General features: G+C 40.1%; 2 protein-coding genes across 7 annotated transcripts in view; one reads left to right on the forward strand and one right to left on the reverse strand.

Annotated features, from left to right (window-relative positions):
• sh2b3 (SH2B adaptor protein 3) overlaps nt 1-5,113 on the forward strand; it is a 238,434-nt gene extending 233,321 nt beyond the window's left edge. The window contains exon 9 of the mRNA XM_070887856.1: nt 4,418-5,113. Within this exon, the coding sequence (XP_070743957.1) occupies nt 4,418-4,574 (157 nt within the window). The 3' untranslated portion in view covers nt 4,575-5,113. The remainder of the gene's footprint in view (nt 1-4,417) is intronic.
• A 5,306-nt stretch (nt 5,114-10,419) lies between these two features.
• The window catches only part of atxn2 (ataxin 2), a 115,555-nt gene continuing 113,958 nt past the window's right edge, over nt 10,420-12,016 (reverse strand). For all 6 annotated transcript variants that reach the window (XM_070887868.1, XM_070887866.1, XM_070887864.1 and 3 more), the window contains 2 exons: nt 11,581-11,752; nt 10,420-11,037 (listed from right to left, as the gene is read on the reverse strand). In XM_070887868.1, coding sequence (XP_070743969.1) covers nt 11,009-11,037; nt 11,581-11,752 — 201 coding nt within the window. In that variant the 3' untranslated portion in view covers nt 10,420-11,008. The remainder of the gene's footprint in view (nt 11,038-11,580; nt 11,753-12,016) is intronic.

Raw genomic sequence — 12,016 nt, forward strand, 5'->3', positions numbered from 1 at the left:
GATTGGGGGTAGTGTGCTGACGTGGATTGAGAACTGGTTGGCAGACAGGAAGCAAAGAGTAGGAGTAAATGGGTACTTTTCAGAATGGTAGGCAGTGACTAGTGGGGTACCGCAAGGTTCTGTGCTGGGGCCCCAGCTGTTTACATTGTACATTAATGATTTAGACAAGGGGATTAAATGTATCTCCAAATTTGCGGATGACACTAAGTTGGGTGGCAGTGTGAGCTGCGAGGAGGATGTTATGAGGCTGCAGAGTGACTTGGATAGGTTAGGTGAGTGGGCAAATGCATGGCAGATGAAGTATAATGTGGATAAATGCGAGGTTATCCACTTTGGTGGTAAAAACAGAGAGACAGACTATTATCTGAATGGTGACAGATTAGGAAAAGGGGAGGTGCAACGAGACCTGGGTGTCATGGTACATCAGTCATTGAAGGTTGGCATGCAGGTACAGCAGGCGGTTAAGAAAGCAAATGGCATGTTGGCCTTCATAGCGAGGGGATTTGAGTACAGGGGCAAGGAGGTGTTGCTACAGTTGTACAGGGCCTTGGTGAGGCCACACCTGGAGTATTGTGTACAGTTTTGGTCTCCTAACTTGAGGAAGGACATTCTTGCTATTGAGGGAGTGCAGCGAAGATTCACCAGACTGATTCCCGGGATGGTGGGACTGACCTATCAAGAAAGACTGGATCAACTGGGCTTGTATTCACTGGAGTTCAGAAGAATGAGAGGGGACCTCATAGAAACGTTTAAAATTTTGACGGGTTTGGATAGGTTAGATGCAGGAAGAATGTTACCAATGTTGGGGAAGTCCAGAACTAGGGGTCACAGTCTATAAGGATAAGGGGTAAGCCATTTAGGACCGAGATGAGGAGAAACTTCTTCACCCAGAGAGTGGTGAACCTGTGGAATTCTCTACCACAGAAAGTAGTTGAGGCCAATTCACTAAATATATTCAAAAGGGAGTTAGATGATTAAGTCCTTACTACTCGGGGGTATGGCGAGAAAGCAGGAAGGGGGTACTGAAGTTTCATGTTCAGCCATGAACTCATTGAATGGCGGTGCAGGCTAGAAGGGCTGAATGGCCTACTCCTGCACCTATTTTCTATGTTTCTAGGTCTAATTAGGAGCTCCTCATTTTTCTCTGCTTTTGCCTCTTCACTTAAAAGTTTAACTGACAGTTCAGGTATGTGGTCAAGTGATTTCAGTAATTGAGTGGGATTGTGAACACTAACGTGATCTAGTTTTGGAAGTTTGCTGTAAATTACAGGCTGCAACCTGACTTCTTATCCTCCATTATGATAGTTGCAGAGAATTTCCCATTGTGGGATTAGGTACATAGTTTTGCATATATTTACATTAACAAATCCCTTGTAGTGCTGCACTCAGCAAGTCAGGGTGTTTTATAAAGGCAGGAATATTACACCTATAATATAGAATGTGAGTATATGTCTCTTAAGGCAAGAAGGTGTAAAGAATGGTAGGATTACTAGAGGTGAGGTTGCAGACAGAAGTCTGGTTTGCAAAAGCAAAATACTGTGGATGCTGGAAATATGAAATTAAAAACAAACTGCTGGAAATACTCAGCAGGGCAGGCAGGCAGTATCTGGAGAGAGAAACAAAGTTAACGTTTCAGGTCGATGACCTTTCATCAAGTCTGGCTTTCTTTGCTTGGACAAATCAATTAAGAATTTGTAGACATTACATGGAACTGATCTGTTGTTTGGGAGAGATAGTTTGGCATCTGTAAATAAAGGAGCAAAGCAAAGGTTAAAAAGTGTTAATTATAAGAATCATTGTTTCAAAATATTTGGTTTCCTACATTTATACCTATCTTGGAGCTTTTTTTTAGTTCCTTCAATGATCTGCGGGAGCTCGTGAGAAAGTGGAGAACAGGGCTGGGAGCCAATCATCTAGGAAGAATGATCTAGTCACGTGGTGGGACAGATTTGCCTATGATTGGAGTGATACAGGAAATGTATGACTAATTATAATATCAGTCACATGTCACATATTCAAATTTCTGTCAAGAAAGAAAGCCAGTAACTCTTAAGTGACCCGATGATCTACATGCCTATCAATTAGCTTCTCATTGACTCAAAGGCAAAGCAATTACACCTTGTGGTCTTAGAGGAACATATTAAGTTACACTTCAGCAGCAGAATATAATGTATTGATGGTTTAATCCTCATTGTCCTTTTAAAACAGCATATTCTCTGATTCTGCTGTGCGCAGTAACATAATAATGCTTATCTGCTAATATATGTAAAAAGCATAAGCAGTTCATCAATTGTAGTGTTACAGTGAGAAAACAGCTATCTGGCTGAATCTTATGAGCAAAATGTTTATTCACAAGTGCCATTTTCTTCTGGTCAAAATTACAATTTAAGGTAACCAGATGGTGCATTTTGGTGAAAATTCAATCATGTTATGGACTTTTTAGGTCAGTCAAAAATCCTGTTTGGATATTCCAAGATGCGATAGTTGGTTGCCTGTAGTCAGTGTAGAATTCTGCAGGTAGGTAAAGACCTCTGGATAAGCAAGGTAAGGAACTCAGGGATGCTCAAAAGCTATCAACTTGGCAATCGATCAAATTGTAGTTTAGCAGATTGAACCAATCACTCTTTTTTGCAAAATCGAATTAAATGTTTTCAAAAGTTTTGCAACCAATCCTATGAGCTAACCAACGGAACCAAAAAAGTGCAAACTAAGTGGCATATTAATACTGAGATTTTGTAAAGTATTCACGGTACTGATGTTCCACTTTGAGTCATGTCAGTCACAGTATACACAAGTTGGAAAAAATCTAACTACACAATTGCTCAGTTAGCTGATCTCTGCTAGGGTGGCTTTAATGCACATAGATTCCTGTTCCTGAGCACCATCATTGAAAAGAGGGCATATGTGAACATCAGAAGGTGAGCCACGACTGTCAAAACTCACACGAATATTGGCCCAGATTTTGCAGTCAGCAGCAAAGGAATGGTGCTCATCGTTCACCTCAAATCGCAGACTCTCTTTTCTGACATCATTTTGATTTGGCACTTGCTACAGGAGATCTGTTGGGTCTGTGAACATGGCAGGCAGCAGGGAGCCTGATCCGATTGAAGAATTCACAGATGACAAAGCCAGAAATATAAATTACATTCAAATCATTATACGGAAAATAAATCAAAAATTAGGATCTACACATGGGATTAAGGGAGAAACATAGAAAACTGCAAACTTAAAAAGGTACAATTTACATTTAAATTTTCTTGTGAGGCAATGAGACTCCACACTTATAAAATTAATTTTGCAGAGGTTGTTCAGCAGTAATTATGACTTAGTACGCCATTAAAAACCCAGTTACTCCCGATTGAACAAGGCTCAAGTTTGTCATCAATCTTTACAGTGAGTAGTGGGTTTTGTTTGTCATGCCAGATCAGTGATTCTGTGTTGATTCTATCGGCGAAGACTGCAACAGTGCAGTGTGGAGAAGCAGGGCATCTCTGACAGCAACTTCTGGATTTCGACGTTTAACTACACGTTGGTGTCAGATTTACCCAGTAATAATGGCGACGCTAACAGCCTCACTGTAATTACTATCGCAAGTTCTGGGGCAATGGCTACTTAGATGAGTCAATACTGCCAAGAAGTCACTACTTTAAAGAGAAAATTGGTAAAGACCAAAAGAAAAACTCTAGCGTTTTCAACTTGTTAGTTAATGACAGTAGCATTAAACCTCAGTAGTTTTATCCTTTATCATAAATTATTAACGGGCTAGAATTTACTGAAAAAAATAACCACGTGAACGATGCACACGATGAACAGTTATTAGTGTGCAAATTGCTCAGTAACTTGTAGCAAGGATACCCTGTGAATTGCGATTCACTATACAAGTTGCTGGATAATTTGCACCATTCCGCTGTTATCTTTGCATAAACGGTATCGCAACCTCCCCATGAGTTTCATGAAGTTGCTGTATTTGCACATTAATTGACAAATAAATTTGCCACAGAAGTAATTAATAGCATAAGTACCCTTTTAATTGTGATAATTGTTAATAACTGCCAATCAACCTCTCTAGTCCAGAAAGTGTGGACTGTGGAGTCTTATTCCTTCAGGTCATGAATTGTTGTAGGAGATTTTAAAAATGTTAAATTATTTTCTTTCCATTGTTCTTTTTCCCCCTCTCTCTCTCTCTGCACTAACTAATATGTTGACACGGCTTAAATCTACAGCAAAAGCTATTCCTATCCCAATAAAGCAGATTCAACTAGGTTGCATGTGCCAAGTATTTTTATTGGTATATTTGCTTCGCTTGTTTTGGATATTCCATTAAGTGTTGGAGAAAATAGATTTGCTTTGAACACTGCATAGTGATTGTAGAATTTCAATGGTAGGTTCACAAAACACTATTTCTTTCTTTTTAAAGGTTCATCTTGCTTTTTGCTTTCGGTTCCAGAGAACTGATAATGATCTACATTTCCAAACATTGTACAAAGGGCTTCATTAGCATTTTTAAAATTGACTTTCAGTGGCACCATAGATTTGGTTTCAAACCAAATCACAGAAATGATACATCAGGATAATGTGCTTTAGTGCCAATGATTGTAATATTCTTGAAAATATTTAATGTAAAGAATGCATTTATACAGCAAGTTTTAAAGGAAATTTAGTAGTGAAATGGTTGATTTGAATTTAAAAATACTTAGTTATAATCTTGTAATTCACCATTGAAAAATACAAATACTAGCATGGAAAAGAATAGACCATAATGAGATGTTTTAAAATTCAAATCATTAATCATTCAAATACCAAATTTCCTTTAATGATTGCTCCATACGATTGCAAACGTTGTTTGAAATTAGAGGATTACACCATGCTGATGCATTTTCCAGACTCTTCTAGATCGTTTGCCCTTAAATGTATATGGACAATCATCATACAGAAATGCGCTGTGGCCAATTTTAATAAATTAATGTTCAGATTATTGTACATTCGAAGACTGGGTATACTGTACCTATACCATAGCATTAGTAATTCTCGACATAGTTGATTCTACTGGAAATTTAATGGATTTGTAGTAATTTGCATATGAAGATGATACTCAGCTGCTAGATTATTAAATGCATGGTTGCTATCTTTATAGAAACTGCATTTTCACATTATTTCCTTTTGCATACTCTGCAAACTAATGTCTATTCTCTAGTTGTAACTTATTGTAAATTGTTGCATTTTTCTTAAATAATAAATTGTCATGGAAATAGAAACATAGAAAATAGGTGCAGGAGTAGGCCATTCGGCCCTTCTAGCCTGCACCGCCATTCAATGAGTTCATGGCTGAACATTCAACTTCAGTACCCCATTCCTGCTTTCTCGCCATACCCCTTGATCCCCCGAGCAGTAAGGACCTCATCTAACTCCTTTTTGAATATATTTAGTGAATTGGCCTCAACAACTTTCTGTGGTAGAGAATTCCACAGGTTCACCACTCTCTGGGTGAAGAAGTTCCTCCGCATCTCGGTCCTAAATGGCTTACCCCTTATCCTTAGACTGTGACTTCTGGTTCTGGACTTCCCCAACATTGGGAACATTCTTCCTGCATCTAACCTGTCTAACCCTGTCAGAATTTTATATGTTTCTATGAGGTCCCCTCTCATTCTTCTGAACTCCAGTGAATACAAGCCCAGTTGATCCAGTCTTTCTTGATAGGTCAGTCCCGCCATCCCGGGAATCAGTCTGGTGAACCTTCGCTGCACTCCCTCAATAGCAAGAATGTCCTTCCTCAGGTTAGGAGACCAAAACTGTACACAATACTCCAGGTGTGGCCTCACCAATGCCCTGTACAACTGTAGCAACACCTCCCTGCCCCTGTACTCAAATCCCCTTGCTATGAAGGCCAACATGCCATTTGCTTTCTTAACCGCCTGCTGCACCTGCATGCCAACCTTCAATGACTGATGTACCATGACACCCAGGTCTCTTTGCACCTCCCCTTTTCCTAATCTGTCACCATTCAGATAATAGTCTGTCTCTCTGTTTTTACCACCAAAGTGGATAACCTCACATTTATCCACATTATACTTCATCTGCCATGCATTTGCCCACTCACCTAACCTATCCAAGTCGCTCTGCAGCCTCACAGCATCCTCCTCGCAGCTCACACTGCCACCCAACTTAGTGTCATCCGCAAATTTGGAGATACTACATTTAATCCCCTCATCTAAATCATTAATGTACAGTGTAAACAGCTGGGGCCCCAGCACAGAACCTTGCGGTACCCCACTAGTCACTGCCTGCCATTCTGAAAAGTACCCATTTACTCCTACTCTTTGCTTCCTGTCTGACAACCAGTTCTCAATCCATGTCAGTACACTACCCCCAATCCCATGTGCTCTAACTTTGCACATCAATCTCTTGTGTGGGACCTTGTCGAACGCCTTCTGAGGGTCAATAAAATCTTACAATTTTGTCTTAATGAAGATGAAACAATCCCCATCAGAACTGGTCCATTATTGGGAGTCATTTTAAACATTTGGATGCGCAGCAGTTTGCAAATGGTTGAAATAAGTTAAAACGACTCGATACAATCACAAATGAGTTCTGGTGGTGATGTTGGAATAATTGGAATAGTATAGAATAAAAACACTAGACCATTTGTCCCCTCGAGCCTGCTCCGCCTTTCAGTAAGATCATGGCCGATCTGATCTTGGCCTCAACTCCACTTTCCTACCTGTTCCCCAAAACCCTTGACTCCCCTATAGTTCAAGAATCTGTCTGTCTATCTCAGCCTTGAATATATTCAATGACTCAGTTTCCAGAGCTCTCTGGGTTAGAGAATTCCAAAGATTCACAACCCTCAAAAGAAATTCCTCATCTTCGTCTTAAATGGGCGACTCCTTATTCTGAAACTATGTCCCACGAGGGGAAACAACTTCAGCATTTACCCTGTCAAGCTCCCTCATACTCTTGAATGTTTCAATAGGATCATCCCTCATTTTTCTAAACTCCAATGAGTACAGGCCCAACCTTTCCTCACAAGACAACCCCTTCATCCCAGGAATCAGCCTCCAATGCAAGTATATTCCTCCTTAAATAAGGAAACCAAAACTGTACACGGTACTGTAGGCATAGTCTCACTAACGCCATGTACAGTTGTAGCAAGACTTCCCTGCTTTTATACTCCATCCCCTTGCAATAAAGGCCAACATTCTTTGCCTTCCTAATTACTTGATGTACCTGCATGCTAACTTTGTGTTTCATGTACAAGGTCACCCAGATCCCCCTGTACCACGCTAGTGTGTAGTCTCTCTCAATTTAAATAATATTTTGCGCTTCTATTCTTCCTACCAAAGTGGATAACCTCACATTTTCCCACATTATACTCCAATCTGCCAAATTTTTGCCCGCTCACTTAACCTATCTATATCTCTTTGTAAACTGTGTCCTCCTCAACTTGCTTCCCACCTATCAAGTGAGAAGCTGTAGCATGGTGATGCAGCACAACTGAGGGATAAATATTGGCCAGGACAAGCTCCCTGCTCTTTGAATAGTGCTATGGTTACGTCCACCCGTCTCATCCAAAAGATGGCTCCTCTGACAGTGTCGCACTCCCTCAGAACTGCACGGTAGTGTCAGCCCGTCCTGCATGTGCTCAAGTCTCTCGAGTGGGACTTGAATCTACACCCTTCTGACTCCACAGAATACTACCAACTGAGCCGAGGCCAGCACCTGGAAAACATTTTGCCTCTGTTCAACACCCTCAATTGGCTCTTGAATTCTCAGATTCCTCCATAATATGGTGTCACCTGCATGACATGCCTTCAGTATGCAGAGTAGTAGTTTCCATTTAAAATAACTTTACAGAATCATCTTGTGTATCTTAAGATATCAGAAACATGGCAGATCTGTACTGCATTTTGCAGTTGCTGTACAGGATTCGCCACAGATGAAATGAAACTTTAGTATGGCCATTCTTATTGCACCACCTACAGATGATGAGGGCCATTGCAGCATACTTCAACTGAAGAGATACAGCCAAGATTCCCAACCCAGGTCAGAAACAAAATCATTGCCAAAAAGTAATCACCAATGAACTATGCATTGAAACCATTGAGCCTATTTCACACAGATTTACAGCACAGGAACTCGCCATTCGGCCCAATTGATCTATGCTAGTGTTAAAGCTCCGCACAAGCCTCCTCTCATCACCCTACTTCATCTAACCCGATCAGCATCGCCTGCTATTCCTTTCTCCCTCATATGGTTATATACTAGAAATATTATGTGGTAGCATGTGAAGCATTATCTCCCAAATTTCTTACTGGATTTATTAGGGACCAGAAGAACTCATGTACAATAAAAATGAGAAATACAGAAACGCCCTAAAGAACGAAGGAATATAGCTGTAAATGTGCAACATGAACTTAATTGAAAATGCAACCAATTGCGAGAAAGTAACAAATAGTTCAAAATCATGGACTCTGACCCATACCAACACTGCACTTGGACAAAGGGTCACCAATCCAAATGTCAACTGCCCTCTTGACACAGACCCTCCTCACATCACAAGCACCCTCTGCTGTGATGAGAATGGAGGGTGTAGCTAAGGTCTTAAGTTATGAAGTTAGTGTTCAGATCAGAAGTCTACAGAATGCCCAGGAGAAAGACGAGTACTGTTCATGAAGCTTGCACGGAGCTCCATTGGAACAGTATAGGAGACCAAAGACAGATGTCAAAGTAGGAAAGAGCAGAGAGTTAAAGTGGCGAGTCACACTTCCAGAGAGAGGTGTCAGCAAGTCAGGTTGACATTTGGGTCAGACACTCTTAAAATGGGAACACTGCCATCAAAGGCCCTGCAGAGCAGTTCTGAGCCTATGCTGTAGGCCCATTCTTTTAATTTACCATCAGATCTACCTTTTTGCTTGCAAATTCAGCTTTCTTCCCCCTGCCCCCTCCACTTCATGAAACACTCATTCCTTAAAATATATTACATGGATCCACACAAGTAACAGTAATTTACAGTAACAGAATTTGTGTCCCTTTTTAATGCAAAAAGGCAATATATATAAATTTAGGGAAGCTTTGACAAATGGAATGAGTTTTGTAATTTAAATCCCACCCTCAAAATACTGAGGCACCCAAATATTCCACAGACAATACTTCTGGTAAATCACAAATGAGATGCTTAGCTTTTTGATGTTTATAAATAGTATATTCTTTAATCATTTAGATTAAAATTTAATTTGAAAATATATGTTGTATTATTGAGATTAGTTTAAGTTAGGTTAAACTCAGCCACTGAAACGGAAAACCACCATCACAAGGATAACTACAGGAGCCTAAGTATTTTAATGCAGAAAATAGAGAAGAACAGTAGGAATAAAAAACAGTTGTAACATCAAAGTCCTCATAACTTCAGAGCAATAAAGTTAAACTGAATAAACAGCCATCCACATTTCTGTTTCCTGTCCTTTCACCACCCCAATTTTTTGGAATCTATTTCCCAATAAACTAGACCCCAACACAGGCCTATATCGAGCAAATGACACCAAATATTTGCCATTGCTGTAGGAGTCAATTACAAAGGTGCTGCTTACAACGTATTAAGCACGCCAACTATTTCAGGTAGTTCACTAAGTATTTACCCTGTACTAACCGATATAAAAAGCTCTGCCGATTTCAAAGTTAGGTCGTCAAGACGTTTCAATCAGATTTCCTCGTTAATGTTCTGCATTGTACTCACCCATTCAAAAAGCTGCGCTGATTTCAGGCAAAGTCAGGTTTTCAAGCAGTTTCAATGAGCTGTTCACATCTGGTTAAAGTGGGATTACCTTAGCAATGAGATTCTGAGTGCAATTGCTAACAATCACAGAGGTAGTTGCTAAGTAAGATTTCCTGTTTTTTTAAAAACTTATCTTTTTGGTTTTTACCAGCCACCTTTTATAACGGGTAAATCACATTAACACCAACGCACCAGCTATGTAATTGGTGGAGACTACAGAACACGGCGTCAAATCAATAGCAATGTCGTCTGCCATAGGCCAGGATTTAATCGGTGGATTGTAATGTTGAGATTTATAATCGAGTAAATTCCAGGATTACCCACAGGTGTCAAGGAGAAGTTTTACCTTTGGTTACCCACTTCCCTTCAGAAGGTTAAACATCATAAAGAAAATTATAAAGATAAAAAAGGCCATTTGGCCAACTGAAGCTCATTTTCCCATCTCAGTGCCAAACTGCATTATGAATCATCCTCAGGAGATAAGGAGATAAATGGAAAAAGGCCATTACAGAGCAAACTGTATATGATCTGTTTAAAAGAAAGGATTCAAATAGTCACAACGGCCTTTTATCCCACAATTTTGTGTTTATCTTCTATTCAATGTCGCTTACCATTAAAGATGTGGAAAAAGTCACAATTGCACTGCATCATCAGTTTTTAAAACTTTTTATTTTTTTGTTTTATTTTTTTTAATATTATCTACAAAGTAAAAGTTTTTAACTTAAAAGTTACATCACTGTCTGGTGACAGCGCTCTCCTCCAGCAACCTCTATTCATAAATAATCCACCAGTTCACAACCGGATTTTGTTATAAGATGGAGTTCAAGTTTGGTTAGAAGCAGAGGGTTCTGGTTTGCCAAATCTGGATGGCTTGCAGCAGGAACAAACAATTTAATTAGTTCTTTCACCAGGAGAAGTTCATAACTTAGAAGGGTCAGGCAAAATAAATACATTCCAGTTATCAGAAAGCAGATTTGGGGCATTTTGTAGGGTTGTTGATAGGACACACTGATTCCAGAATTTCCACTTGGTTCTCATCATCTTCTCTCCAGTCCATTTTGCCTTCCTCACAAGAGCAGCCATTGAATCACTCGGTAACACATTCCTACTGGATGTTATGTGACAGCGCATGGTTTAGCAGGAGAAGACAATTTCGAGTACTCTGTGCTTCTGGTTCCAGGTCTTGGGGCGGGAAAGGATACATGGCATCAACTGGCCAGCCTGTTGCTTATTGTAGGACTACAACTGCTGCTGATGGTGAGCTTGTACTAATGGGAGATGAAGAGGAGAAAGAGTTGCAAATCATCAAGTTTACTCCATAAATACAGTCAAGCAGATATTTTATTTGGCCTGTCCATTCATTTCTTTCCACACCATTATCCAGGACCACAAACACTCCTTCCAAGTGAAACAGCAATTTGCAAGTGTAATTCCAGCTATACGCTGTGGGAAGTGCCAAGTAAAGCCCAAGTATTTACATACTAAGGGAGGGAATTTCTTGCACAGCCCCAGGTTAAAGGCAGCATGGGTGCAGAATTAGGAGGATGCTAGCTGCCCAGTCCTAGCTGGTGTGTGGCCTGGGAGAAAAATAAAGAATTTTAAAATGCAGAGTTCAAATCCAGTTGTTTTGTTTTTACAATTAACACGCACATTAGTAGCAGAGTATGAAGAACACAAATTCAGTAAAGATGTACCAAATTCCACAGGATTAATTTTCTTACATTTGCTATACCCAAGCCGACAAGTCAAGCCTTTGCTACAAGTTGTGAACGGAATGCTAAATTTCTACTCCTGATTTTGCCATTGCTTACCCTGTGGGTGTGCCATGTAGGAGAAGTGTGTAGTTGAGGAAACTGGAATGGGAGGCAGTGCACTCTGTGGGATGGCACCTTGACCACCTGGTGGCTGCGCTGGCATCAGCATCATAGGAGGATGGGTAGCAGCAGGGTGGTGTGGAGGGCCCATTCCAGACTGTACATGTGCCTGCAAAGAAAAATAAAGCAGCAAAAATTATTACTTTCATTGAATAAATAAATTGGCAATAGCTCAAGTATACACATTTCCCCAAACTATACTGAACAGTATTGGCAGTGTTAATTGCATTTAGGGAGTGGTTTTGGTAATACAAGCTTCTTCACAGCAAAAAATAAGTGTGGCATATTAAAAGTGTTGCTGCAATTGATGCATAGCAATTGAATTTAATGCTTCAGCAGCTTTTGCTATCCTTGTGCTACTTCAGTGCTGTAC

Source organism: Pristiophorus japonicus, chromosome 8, assembly GCF_044704955.1.
Source record: "Pristiophorus japonicus isolate sPriJap1 chromosome 8, sPriJap1.hap1, whole genome shotgun sequence".
NCBI classification, from domain to species: domain Eukaryota; kingdom Metazoa; phylum Chordata; class Chondrichthyes; family Pristiophoridae; genus Pristiophorus; species Pristiophorus japonicus.